This window comes from Acomys russatus, chromosome 24, assembly GCF_903995435.1.
Source record: "Acomys russatus chromosome 24, mAcoRus1.1, whole genome shotgun sequence".
Taxonomy (NCBI): Eukaryota; Metazoa; Chordata; class Mammalia; order Rodentia; family Muridae; genus Acomys; species Acomys russatus.
In genome coordinates this window covers 46,613,624-46,628,133 of record NC_067160.1, presented here as the reverse complement: position 1 = coordinate 46,628,133, position 14,510 = coordinate 46,613,624, and the positions used below count along the sequence as shown (strand labels likewise).

The 14,510-nt window shown below is 43.2% G+C and overlaps 1 protein-coding gene across 1 annotated transcript; it reads left to right on the top strand.

The window, feature by feature from the left end:
• The first annotated feature begins 12,869 nt into the window (after nucleotides 1-12,869).
• LOC127206987 (olfactory receptor 5C1) lies at nucleotides 12,870-13,853 on the top strand. The gene has a single exon (XM_051166282.1). It carries the CDS (start codon nucleotides 12,870-12,872, stop codon nucleotides 13,851-13,853), a length of 984 nt encoding a protein of 327 aa, XP_051022239.1.
• The last annotated feature ends 657 nt before the right edge of the window (nucleotides 13,854-14,510 follow it).

Here is a 14,510-nt window from a genome sequence, read left to right as displayed (position 1 = left end):
ATAAATACATGCAGGCAAAACACTAATACCCATAAAATAAACTAAAAGTAAAAAGAAAAAAATCTCTATGATGTTCCTAACCCCTAAGAAACTGGGAAAATGAACATAATACTACAAAACAATTCTCAGCGGATGGTTCATAAAATAGTGATTTTTTTCCTTTTGTGTGGTGTACTACTCTTTAACAATTACTTTATTGCGACATAACCCATATACCGAAAAAATTCATCTTTTTAAAGTATGCAGTGCATTGATTTAGTTCTATGTATTATATTCTGTTTAATGAAACAATGCGATTTTAGAATGGTAACTAATACTGACATTATCGTCTTTCATGTCCTTCTTTTTACATGAGTTAATACTCCTTTTTAGAGTTATTTATTAGTGTGTGTGTGTGTGTGCATGTGTGTACATGTGTGTATGCACATGCACGTGCACTGTGTATCCACTGAGGCCAGAAGACGATGCTAGACTGCCTGGCACTGGAATTACAGGCAGTGAGAGCTGCCCTGTGAGTGCTGGGAACGGAACTCAGGTCCTCTGCAAATGCAGTAAGCCCTCGTAGCCACAGAGCTCTCTCCAGGCCCTTGTTCCCTTTTCATGGCACATACAGAATGCTGACTACAGAGACACACTCATTTCTACACATATATCCCCCCCTCAAATCCTTTCTTCTAATGCTGTCTCTCTCTCTCTCTCTCTAATTTCCTCTCTTCGGTCTCACCCACATTAAACTGTAAATCTGCGTCAAGGGGTCTCTCCTGACAGCCTGCTGGGCTAATCACTTGAGTATGATCACCTTTTCTACTGAGCACCACATCTTTTCACCTACTCTGGCATTTCCTAATATTTTAAAAGAGGAAGGAGCCGGGCGTGGTGGCGCACGCCTTTAATCCCAGCACTTGGGAGGAGGCAGAGGTAGGCGGATTGCTGTGAGTTCGAAGCCAGCCTGGTCTACAAAGCGAGTCCAGGACAGCCAAGGCTACACAGAGAAACCCTGTCGAAAAAAAAAAAAAAAAAAAAAAAAGAGGAAGAAGCACACACCAGATGTGTTTGCACACACTTGTACTCTGAGTGCCCAAGAGGTGAAGGCAGAAGAGTGCAGCATGAGTTCCTGGCCGGTGAGATGTGTGACATGCCCTGATTTCAATAAACAAACAAGTAAAATACAAACTGGAACAAGGCAAGAAAGCAGGCGCATCTTATAATTAATGGGAGCTCTCAAGATCTCCCATTCGCTGGGAGGTGTTTGATCGCCAGCTTGGACAAGTACCTTGAATGCTCAGTTATCTTCTAATAGACTTGTGTTCTTTCTTCCGGATCTTACTGGGTGCTCTAAGGTGTTCTTAATTAGAGCTCCTATTTACCTTGCCTATAGCTTTGTATAAATCTTACAGGAATGCAGGGTCCCTTCTGGTGTTTGATCTTCCCATGTCTTCCCCCCCCCCTCAAGGAAAAAAACCAAGCCTCAGCTCAAGAATTCTCAGGTCCTGTTTAATCACCCTTTTTCTTGAGGTGTCTTCAAATATCTTCTCAATGAGGCTTTTCTTCTGCTTAGTAAAGAAGTAATTTTCCCAGAAACACTTAATAAAGAAATGTAAGATAATCACCGAAGGTCACAGGAATATCCGTGGTCTCTGCTGAAGACTGAGCTCATGTTCATGTGCGTGGGCCGTGCTGGGGCCAGTGGCCATGCTGAAGTCTGGACCGTCATGCGAGGCCCCAGCCTGCCTCTGAGGGCCTCGTCTGGTGGATCCGTGGTCTTGCTGCAGCCTGGGGCCGTGCTCTGTGCTGTTGCCAAAAACTATGCTCCATGCTCCTGCTCACTGTAAAGAGCAGGAAAGATACTTTTTCAGTCATATCGATGATTACAGATGCATAGTTGAGAAACAGGGAGATGGATGGCTTCTGTGACGAGTCTTACCCCCACCCTAACTCCCACCCTAATCTTAAAAATGTAGCAGCCTAAACATGAAGCCATTGAAGAGACTGAAGTAAACCTAGACACCCTGATGAGATATAGCCAATGGACAGCTCATTCTCCATGGTTGAGGCGGAGAGCAGAAACTGCCTCTGACATGCACTCTGGTGCCGCTGATTCAGTCACTTCCCCTTGGTGGGGAGGGCCAGTGGGCACACAAAGGAAGGGGAAACAGGCTATCCGGCTGAGACCTGATAGGCTCTGGTCATATGTCTGGGGAAGAGGTGCCCTTCTGTCAGAGGTCTGGGGAGGGGAATAGGGCAGAAGAGAGAGGGAGGTTGAGAACGGGAAGATACAAGCGAGGGGATAACAACCAAGGTGTAGTCTGAATAAACTATAATAAATTACTTTTTTAATGTGATAGAGTGCTGAAGTGTAGCTCTCCACAATTGATGACTTCTGGGGAGGATGCAGGAGGAGAAAAACTCCACCGAGAGTTTGGCCATGCTTCAGTGAGTCTATAGACAACACAAATTGGACTTATTTTTTAATTTGGGGGATCACAAAGGTGGGGCAGGGGCAGATATTGAAGAACTTGGAAATGAGTGTGATCAAGGTGCATGATGTGAAATTCCCAAAGAATCAATAAAAATATTATCTTGAAAAAATTTAAGATATTCTAAAAATATATATGCTAAATCTTGACTCAGAAATTCTTATGGAAATAGCACACATGTGTTTATTGAAAAGAGTGTCCTACTAATATTAAAAGAAGGACTTTTTTATCTATAAAACTGAGTCAAAATATTCCTCTTGAAATAAGAATCATTGATTCATTCATCTATCTATTGAGTATCTTATTCTCTTAAAGACAGTACAACTGACCAGGTTACTACAAATCAATAATACCAGAACAAATTGGTTTAGAAAAATACACCCAACTAATGACTATCTCTTTCATCAGGACATAAGGTACAGGATCCAGAAGCAGGGAGCAACCATATCATGTGCCTTTGTATTTCTAACAATTAATTAGTAAATACAGAATGTAAGAGCTTCCACAACTTGACCCACACATTTAAAGAGCACACGGTTAACACCATAGCTACTCACAAAAAAAAAAAAAGAAGAAGAAGAAAAAGAAAAATAAGGCTGGACAGAGGGCTCAGCAGTCAAAAGCACTTGCCACTTTTACAAAGGACTCAGTTTCAGTTGCCCGCACCTGTATCAGACATCTCACAGCCACCCGCAACTAGTTCTCAGGGGTCTGAAGTCTTCTTCTGGCTTCCTAGAGAACCTACATGTACATGACATACGTGCATTCACTCAAATATCTGCACACACATGTGTAAATAAATAAATAAGTCTTTATGAAAAAAGAAAGCTTCCCAATAAATTCAAGGACAACATAAAGATTTGCCCTCTTATCACTTAAATTTCATGTACTAAAGGTTTTAGTCACAGCCATCAAACAAGAAAAGGAAGTATAAGGCTTCCATTTGCAAAGAAAGGAATGAACATTTACAGATAAGAGATGATGTTTGCGGTGTGTGTGTGTGTGTGTGTGTGTGTGTGTGTGTGTGTCCTAAGAAATATACCAAGAATATATTGGAAGTAAAAATTCCAAATAATACAATTCCTTTAAACTTTCAGCTTTCTCTTTTAGAAGTCAACCACTTAAAATCGACATACAAATGAAAGAAATCTTGGTTGGACCACAAGCAAGAGAAAATTCACCTTGCCATTCCCATGGTTGGAGAGCGATGTCTGGGCCCCATCTTTAAAATCAGTATGTTGTCTAACACTGAGCCATGTTAGGAGCCTGAAAACAAAGAATAATCACCAGTCAGACAGCCTGTGACCAATATGGCAAAGCACCAGGGCAGATTTTAGCATTAGGAAGAAGAGAAAGACAAGACAAGACAGTTCTGAGAACTCAGATGGAAGGATGTTCCACTCAGGCTCAATAGGAACAGTAGTCAGCAGCCCCACCTTCTTTGGCCAGGAGCTGACCTGCTCCCCTGAGGGTCACAACATAGTCCAATATCTGGAGCCACATTTCCATTATAGGGTTCAATATTACTCTATTACAAAGAACAAGTAAAGACATTGAAAAGGGATTTTTGACCAATATAACTGATATAGATGCAAATACTCATGGCAAAATTAAAGAGGCATTTTAAACCATCAACATGGCTTCTCTAGCAAGGGATCATGTCCAAAAACCTTCTAGGTCTCTGTGATCCAGCTGGAATGACACATTTTTAATTCTTCTGGTTGGAATGCAGACATACCCTTAGCACACACCTTTAATCCCAACCAATGAAGGTTAAGTTAGTTTGTAGAAGGAAGCACCAGTGTTTGATACTAATGTCTAAGTGAGGGGCAAAGTGACAAATCAGAGAAAGATTTGCAGAATAAGTCAGAGATAGGATATGACCAACTCTCATGAGAACAGACAGGAAAGAGAAGCTACTTAAGAGCAGTGCAGTAGAATAGGGTCCAGGAGTCCAGGAGAGAGATAAAGACGGAGAGAGAGAGGGGGCTGGGGGACAATACAGAAGAGTCCAATAAAGAGTTCAGTAGAGAAGACAGTACAGTAGAGTTGAGTTCGGTTCAGTCAGTTCTAGCAGTTTGGTGTAATCAGTGCAGTACAGTGGATTTGAGTTGAGTGGTCAGTTAGGAGTGAGTGCAATGGAGTTCAGTTCAGTGCAGTTCAGTTTGTGGAGTTCAGGGGTACTTTCCCAAGCAGAGCACTCCAGTGAAAAGCTGAGAGAAGCTGAATTGAATCAGTCAGCTTGAAGAGGAGTCTGAGCCAGAACAGCTGAGTTGAACCAGCCAACCAGAGTTCAAAAAGAACTAGAAAGGGGCCAGTTATTCAGCAGTAAGCCCCCGAGACAACAATTACATAAGGTGAATAAAATATTTGCAAACTAAATTCAATTAGACATGAAAAGGAACACACATCAGGATCACGATGGCCTCATTCTAGGGAAGCATCGACAATTCAGCATATGAAGATCAATAAATAGAATGAAGGGGGCTGGAGAGATGGCTCAGTGGTTAAGAGACGTGCCTGCTCTTCCAGAGGTCCTAAGTTCAATTCCCAGCAACCACATGGTGGCTCACAACCATCTGTAATGTGATCTGATGCCCTCTTCTGCAGATAAAGTACTCATATACAATAAATAAATATTTTTTTAAAAAATTAAATAAATAGAATGAAGCATATAAGTATATTCCTGGACAGAAATCACATGATCATTTTAATAAATGCAAAAAGGCCTTTGATGACATTCAACATTCCTGTATGAGGAAAGGCCTAACAATTAAAGAAATATATGTCAACCTAATAAAGGCTATATATGGCAAAGTTATAGCCATTATTGCACTAAATGGGAAGAATTCAAATCATTCCATCTAAAATCAGGATAAGTATTCCATCCATTCTAGTCTGTTGATTGAAGTTTTGGTAAGCAATAAACAAAGAAAAGGAATTAAAATGAGTCTCAAATGTGAAAAGGTCAAATTATTAGCATGTATTGATGTCATTAAAGACCACTAAAGACTTCATAACAAAAAGAAAACTTTTAGATGTGATAAACATTTTTATTAAAATAGCAGAATACAAAATCAACATATAAAATTGGTAGCTTTTCTATGTATTAATAATAAACTTTATGAGAAAGATACATTCACAATAGCTTCAAAATAACTAATTAAATATCCTGTAACCTACCTAACAAAGGCAAGAAGAGACCTCCACAACAAGAGTCTCAGAGCTCTGGAGAAAGATTAGTGATACTAGTTAGAATATGAAAAGTAGACAGCTCATTCTCCACATAGGGAGGGAGAGGAGTGGGGTATGCCTCTGACAAGAACTCTAGTGCCCTCAATTTGATCAGTGCTCCTTAGGGGAGAGGTCCTGTCAGAACACAGAGGAAAGTGATGAAGGCTATCCAGATGAGACCTGATAGACTATGGTCAGATGGTGGGGGAGGAGGACTCCCCCTGTCAGAAGTCATGGGAGGGGAACAGAATGGAAAAGGGAGGGAGGGTGAAAACAGGAAGATAAGAGTGAGGGATTACAATTGGGATGTAATGTAAATAAAGTATTATTATAGTAATATGAAATTTTAAAGGAATATGAAAGGGACTCCCATTTGTACAGATTAGCAGAATCAGTACTGTGAAATGGCTACCTTACCAAAATTAAACACCAACTCAAAGCAATTGCTACAAAAATTCCAATATTATTTTCAGAACTGGGAAGAAAATCTTAAAACCCGTACAGATACAGACATATAAAATATACCAAATAACAAGAGAGAGGGAGCAGAGAAAGGAGAGAGAGAGAGAGAGAGAGAGAGAGAGAGAGAGAGAGAGAGAGAGAGAGAGAGAGAGAGAGAGGCTGGAAGCATCACAATAGCTGAGGTTTAAATTTTATTCTAGAGTCTTAGTTAGAAAAACAGCCTGGTATTGGCATAAAAATATATACATAGACCAATGGAATAAAGAACCAAGAGGTAAACCCACATAGCCAAAGTATCTGATTTTTAAGAAAAAGTGTCCAAAAAGCCTTAAACATTGAAGAAAAATAAATGGCCTCCTCAACAGTTGGTGCTGAGGAAAATGGATGCCTACATCATAATATGAATGAAACTAGATACCTACCTCTCACCTTGTACAAAATTCAATTCAAAATTGAATGAAGACCTTGTCATAAGTCCTGAAGTCTAAAACTTCTAGATAAAGAGACAGTGAAAACACTTCAAAACACAGGAATGGGCAAGCACTTTTTGAAAATACTCCCAATGACCCATGAAACAATAGCAAGAGTAGACAAATGAGATTGCATGACACTAAAAGTGTCTTCCCAGAAAAGAGGACTTCCCCTTTCTGAGGACTAGGTGAAGGGGGGAGGAAAAAGAAGGGAGTGTGGGACAGGGAGGAGATGAACAAGGGAGCTACGATAAGGATTTAAAGCAAATAAATACCAGGACCATTCCTGGTAGATGGGACAAGATTTCTAATACATACTAAAATATGTATATAGTGATATATATATATCACTAAAACATAACATAAATAATACTTAATATTAAATCTCTTTGTGCTGAGAAGCAATAAGCTATAAATCTATAAATTCAAAAATAAGGAAAGAACAATTTGTTCAATCAGCACATTGAAGAAATAACCTACATGATGGACGAAAAGTCTTGTCCAACTACTCACCTCACCTATACATCTATATATAGAATGTATAAAGAAATCAACAAATTCAGCACTGGAAAACCATCCATCTAATAAATAAACAAACTGAATGGATAGTTCTCAAGAAGAAATGCTAATGTGAATGTTCCATATGTCTAACCATCAGGAACATGGAAAATAAAACTACCTTGAACAAATGCACCAACAAAGGACTATGCATGGAGAAGCCCTAGACCCCCTGCTCAGATGTAGTCCACAGGCAGCTCAGTCTCTATGTGAGCCCCATAGTATGGGGAGTAGGGGCTGCCTCTGACATGGACCCTGATGCCCACTCATTGCTCACTTCCCCCAGCAGGACGGCCATGCCAGCCCACAGAGGAAAAGGATGCAGGCAGTCCTGATGAGACTTGATAGGCTGGGGTCAGATGGTAGGGGAGGAGGACTCTCCTTTCTGAGGACTAGATGAAGGGAGGAGACAGAAATAAGAAGGGAGGGTGGGACAGGGAGGAGATAAGAGAGGGGGCTACAGTAAGGATTTAAGGTGAATATTTTAAATGTAAATAAAAAAATAAATAAAAATAAATTACCTTAAGATTGCATCACACTCTGGTCAGAATGGGACACTAGAAAGACCCTGTCACCCAGGTGGATCTGGGCCCAGGGGTTCTGCTCAAACTATGACACCAGCCAAGGACAATACATACAATAAAATTCGAACCCCTACCCAGATCTAGCCGATGGACAGGACATTCTCCACCATTGAGTGGAGAGTGGGGACTGACTTTCACATGAACTCTGGTGCCCCATTTTTGACCATGTCTCCTTGATGGGGAGGCCTGGTGGCACTCAGAGGAAGGATAGCAGGCTACCAAGAAGAGACTTGATACCCTATGAGCATATACAGGGGGAGGAGGTCCCCCTCAGTCACAGTCATAGGGGAGGGGAGTAGGGGGAAAATGGAAGGGAGGGAGGAATGGGAGATACAAGGAATGGGCTAACAGTTGAGATGTGATATGGATAAATTAATAAAATATTTTTTAAAAAGAAAGAAAGACTCTCTCCCCAAGGCAGAGGCAAGGAATAACTCTGCTTCCAAAGCAGAAGCCTTCCTGGGCCTTGCTCAGTAACAAAAAGAATGTGTAAGAGGCAGACAAGGATGTGGTGGCCATTACAAACATGAGAAACAATGTCGTTTTTTTAGAACTACAAAAATTGAGCTTGTGTTAAAGGGCTCAAAAACACTTTTAAGATAATAATAGTGATTATTAATAACACATTAAAATGTATGTTTGTATACTGGATGGATATGTAAAAGCAGGCCAAAGGGACTAAATCAACGCCTGGGGACCCACTCAACCAAACTTTTACAATATCCCCAGGAGCAAAATAAAGAGTGAGTCATCCCTAGCAGTCCCTAGCCATTAGCTGTCACAGTGTCCCCAAAGGACATGGAGACATGGATCTCCAAGGACTCTGGGACCATGGTGCGGAAAAGAGAAACAGGAAGAAAACAGAAATTGCCCATTCTCTTGGGGCCAGGAAGGTTTTAAGTCCTCCTGTTTCTCCTTCTTCAGTGGGACATAACCCTATTATCTTCCTCTGTCATTGTCACCTCAAAGGCTGGGCTGAAGCCTCTCCACTACAGAAGCTCCCAGAACATCTCTGCTTCTTGGTATGTTCTTAAACCCACAGCCATGGACCATTCCTGGTATGCGGGACAAGATGTCTAGTACATACTAAACATGTATGTGTGTGTGTATGTGTATATATATACACATAACATAAATAATACTTAGTAGTAAATGTCTGTCTGTGTGCTGGGAACAATAAGCTAAAAATTCAAAGGTAAGGAAAGAACAAGCTACATATTAAGAAATGCCCACCTGTCCTCACCAGACATTTGTTAGTACCCTGGGGCCTGGGTAAAGAAGTTTCACAGAAAAAAAAGGAGAGAGAGACATTACAGGAAAGAATTAAAAGATCCCTCCAGAAAATAGGAATCCTGAGGTGTCACCCTGGAAATATTGCCTCTCATCTCCTGGAGTATCTACTGTGCCCAAGCCAGCAGCAGCAGCAGCAGCATCCTCCTCTGGGGTATTGCTGAAAATGCAGAATCTCAGGTTGCAACTTTTCAGAGGGAGACGCTGAATTCAATGAGACCTCCAATTGTCTCTCATGTATGTTCATAGCTGAGCAGAACTGCCAGGGAGGTCCAAGTCAGCTCTGTATCAGAATCAGTACTTTTTTTTTTCAGTTACAGACTTATGAGCCTCACTCTAGAACAATCGTCTGGGGATCTTTGAGCACTGTCTGTAGCAATCTCCTTTTCACCAAGTTGCATCATAAATCCTAATGACACCAGATCATGGATTGGAGCTAGAACCAGACCTAGAGCAAAGTACTCAATTTGATGATGAGAGACTAAAGAAAGACACCTAGAGACTGCCTTGAAGGGCAGACAGGGAGACCATAGTTCATACCCCAGCTCTGTCCTTGGAGCTATGACTCTGTCCTTTCCCTTCTCTAGAATGTTCTTACATCCCAGGTAAGATTGCTCCAAACAGAGGAAGGGAAATGGCTTGAGCAGTGGCAGCAGAGATGAGAAACGCCAGATGTGTGTGCCTGCCATGCCACTCACAGCTACCCCAGCTAAGGAAAACCCTTAAGGAATATTAGGAGAAAGGAAAGCTAGGAGCCACAGACATTGACCCAGATGGCCAGGCTGTTCTCAGTGAGTGCTGCAGGAGGTTGAGAGGCAGACACATGAAGGCACAGCCTTCTTTCACCCACAGTGGATCCTGCATGAGCCTTCCCCCGGATGCCCTCCTCATCTCCAGGGAGAGTGAATTGTGTTTTGTTCAGTGTGGGTAGTAGTCGTCCTTGGTCTGTCTGAAACAGAAGTCACACAGGGCACAGGAGTTTCAGTGATCAAAGCAATTTCAAAGTGCTGTTACTACTTTTCCCATCTTACAGATGGAGAAATGGAGAGATATCCGAAGCAAATCTTCACCTCCATTTGCAAAGGTGAGTGATGTCTGTTTTTTCATGCAGAAAGACCAAAGTGCACAAGGAGTTAGCCATGAGCTATGGACCTCATCAGTGAACAGCATGTATGTCTGGGTGGGGCTGGAGTCTCACAGCCATTTTGCTAAATATAATGTCTACAGTTTCTTCCATTTTCCTGCAAATTACAGAATTTTTTCCTCATGACTGAATAAAAAAATATATCAGTTAGATTTTTTTCTATTCTCTTGATGGACATCTAGGCTGATTCCACCTCTTAGCGATTGTAGAAATCAGCAGTGAACATGGATGAACAAGCATAGCAGGTGTGGGTCTGAGTCTAGAGGGCAGAAGCTGGAGTTTCTGGATTCTTGTGTTTATTTACCCTGCACTGTGCAGAGACACATGGATAGTTATGGGGAAGGGGACACTTCAAGGGGCAGATACAGTGGAGCAATATCTCACCTGTGGCCTGGTACCCAGAGAGCAAAAAGGTGTGGAAAGAGCTGAGGTTAGTTCTGCAGCGACCTGCCATCATTGACAAAGTGCCCACCTCTCCCAAATACCAGCCTTTCAGAGCAAGCACCCTGGGCTGAATGGAGCTCAGGTAGGCTAAAGGGCTGCCCGTCTTTCATCTACAGCTGCCTCCCATGCGGTTGTCTCTGGACAGTTACCTATTTTCCTGCCTCATAAGTATTTCTGCGATTGGCTATAGAGTCCTTTGATTGTCCCACAATGGTATAGCTGGGTATTATAGTATTTGTGCTTTAGGGGTTTTTTTGGTTTGGGTTTTTTTGGTTGGTTGGTTGGTTGGTTGGTTGGTTGAAAAGCCTCCACATTGCTTTCCATAATGGCTGTACTAGCTCGCCCTCCCACCAACCGTGTGAAGGATTTCTCTCTGCCTACACCTTGCCAACATTTATCGACCTTTATTTTGTTGGTAGTGGCCACTCAGACTAGAGTGAGGTGAAATCTCAGTCATCTTAATTTGCATTCCTTTGATGGCTAGAGATGTTGAGCACATTTTTTAAGTGCTCACTGTCGATTTGTATACCTTATTTTGAGAGCTGTCTGTCCAGCTCACTGGCCCACTTACTGATGGGTAAGTTTTTTCTGATGTTTTATTTTGAGTTCTTTATATATCCTAGATATTAACCTTTGTCTGAAGTAGAGCTGGTGAAGGTTTGCCCCATTCTGCAGACTGTCTATCCAGTCTGTTGTTAAGCTCTTCTGTGCTGGAGAAGCTTTTCAGTTTCATGAGCTCTCATTTGTCAGTTCCTGGGGCTGTTTCCTGCGCTGCTGTAGGTAGACTCGGAAACCTGGTGGCCGTTCCTAGAGTGTTTTCCTTGTGTGTGCCTTTAGTAGTTTCAGCATTTCTGGTTTTAGATGAAGGTCTTTGATGCACCTTGAATTGATTTTATGCAAGAGAGACAGGGATCTAATTTCATTCTTATGAGGGTGGATGTAGTTTTGTCAGCATCATCTGTTGATAAGAATGTCCTTTTTCCAGGGCATATTTTTCATACATTTGTCAAAATTTAAATGTCCAGCTGTGTGGGTGTATCTCTGCGTCTTCCATTATGTTCCATTGTTGATGGACTCTAATACATATACAATATTATAAACATCACATTCTATCTCTTAATATACACGGTTATTTATCCATTTAAGAGCATGCACTGCTTTTCCAGAGGACCCAAGTTCAATTCCCAGCTCCCACATCAAGTGGATTACAACCACTTTTAACTTCTGTCCCAGGGAATCTGATAGCTCTAGCCTCTGTGGGCATCCACATACATGTACATTACTACACACAGTCTCACACATATGCATGCAATTACAAATAAAGTAATTCCAAAAGTTACTTTAATTTAAAAAAAAATACTTTTAGGCCACATGTAGTGGTGCACACCTTTAATCTCAGGAGGCAGTGACAGACAGATCTCTGTGAGATCCAAGTCAGTCTGCCTACATAGTACTTTCCTGGACAGCCAGGGCTACATAGAGAGAGCTTATCTCAAAAATAATAATAATAATAAGTGAAAGGGTCTGGTGGATGTATGCTGCAGCAGGCACGGGTGAGGGAGCTGTTTAGTTTCTTTTGGGTAGGTCATTTCAGGCTTCGCACTGGAGATACACAAAGAAGTGGGTCCTAGGTAAAGGGGATAAGTGAAAGGACACCGGAGTGTGGAGCAACATTCCCAGGGAGAACGTCACTATCTTCGATTGCGTTATCGTTGTTTCATTCCTGTGCTGAGCAAACGCGTCTTCTTCTGTTCGCCGAGGCATCGCTGAAAGCCCATAATGTTCCAGGCACGTGCATTATCTCACTCCGTCCTTGCTACTTTCCCCCTCATCACACAGAGAAGAAAAAAATAAGCCTCAGAAAAGTAAAGAGTCAACACCCACATCCCTGTCCCCTCCACACCTTGCTGTCTTCCCGAGACAACTGGCCACTCCCTTCCCAGGTCTTATCCAATGGGAAGAATTCCTCCCAACAACCCTCCAGGGCCATACTAGGGAGATTCCTGCAGATGAGTCTGCAATGATTTCTCAGTGTTAGAAGTGGGATACGGCAGTTACACAGCTTGTCAAAGGCTGCACAAGCAATTTTGTGTGCAGTTAAGACTAGACCCTGGGATACACTACTCTCTCTTGCGATGGGCACAGCCTTTCTCTCACCCCGCCCCCTCCCTCTTGCTTTACCTCTTCTCAGTCTCCACCCATCAGGATGAGCTCAGAGAATTTGACGTGGTCCAGAGTTATGCCGGCTGAGTTCATCCTCCTGGGGATCACTAATCGTTGGGACCTACGTGTGACCCTCTTCCTGATATTCCTGCCCATCTACCTCATCAGCCTGCTGGGAAATGTGGGCATGGTGCTACTCATTCGTGTGGATGCCAGGCTCCACACACCCATGTACTTCTTCCTGGCCAACCTCTCCCTGCTGGATACCTTCTATTCCTCCGCCATCGGCCCCAAGATGCTAGTTGACCTCCTCCTGCCCCAGGCCACCATCCCTTATGTAGCCTGTGCCCTCCAGATGTTTGTCTTTGCAGGATTGGCTGATGCTGAGTGCTGCCTATTAGCAGTCATGGCCTATGATCGCTATGTGGCCATTGGGAACCCTCTCCTGTATACCACGGTTATGTCACCCCGCCTGTGTCTGGCGTTACTAGGGGCATCAGGCCTGGGTGGAGCCGTGAGTGCCTTTGTACATACGACCTTCACCTTCCGTCTGAGCTTCTGCGGCTCGCTGGAGGTCAACAGCTTCTTCTGCGATATTCCTCCACTGCTGGCCATCTCCTGCGATGACACCAGTCTCAACGAACTCCTCCTTTTTGCAGTCTGTGGCTTCATCCAGACAACCACAGTGTTGGCTATTGCTGTGTCTTATGGGTTCATCGCGGGGGCTGTGATCCGCATGCAGTCAGCCGAGGGCCGTCGGCGGGCAGCTTCCACTTGTGGCTCTCACCTCACAGCTGTGGCCATACTGTATGGGACCCTCATCTTCATGTACCTGCGTCCCAGCTCCAGCTACGCCTTGGATACTGACAAAATGGCATCTGTGTTCTACACTCTCGTCATTCCAGCTCTCAACCCGCTCATCTACAGCCTTAGAAACAAGGAAGTGAAGGAAGCTTTCCGGCGCACTCGGCTTCGATTCTGCTGCCCAGCGCGGGGCACCAGTGATTGGCCACAGGAGGCTGGTTAGGGATGAAGACACTGTTTCTGTCACTGTGGGTAAAGATAGGAGTTCCTCTGACTTGGATGTCTCTTGTCATTCTTGAAGGGACTATAAAAGGGGAGGGAAATTAAAACGCACAGAAGGAAGGCAGAAACCCCGGGGTATTCTAGGGCAAGACATAAAGAAAGCACCAGAACCAGGTTAATGTTGCTATAGAGCTGCCTTGGGTTCCTTAGTGTTCAAAAGGCTTAGGTGGTGAGAGGTCAGAGGCTTGTTTCCACCAATGCATATAAGATGCTGATCCCTAGGAACTCCTAATGAGATCCACCTTAGCTCCAGTCGTCCCTAGACTCCTGCCCCTTAGGTTTTTGTCACTGCTGGTGAGTATGATCTTTGTCCCTCAGGACTTCAGGAAAGCATCTTCAGAAGCCGTTGATGCCAGAGTGTGAATGAATATGGTGAAACAAATACCCGCCCTCGCAGAATTTGTCTCTTCAACCTTGCTGGGAGAGTGAAGAGATTGCAGAGGGCCATAAGCATATGAGACATACTTTACTCACTAGCACACAGGTGACTGTGCAGGCAGCCACCAGCAGGCACACATTGGCACACACAGGCCATCATCCAGCTGGGCACAGATGCACACATAGGCCATAGGGAAGTAGGCCGAGACACACTGCAGGC

Coding starts and splice junctions, on each gene's coding strand:
- LOC127206987 (XM_051166282.1), top strand. CDS start 12,870: ATGAGCTCAGAGAATTTGACGTGGTCCAGAGTTATGCCGGCTGAGTTC.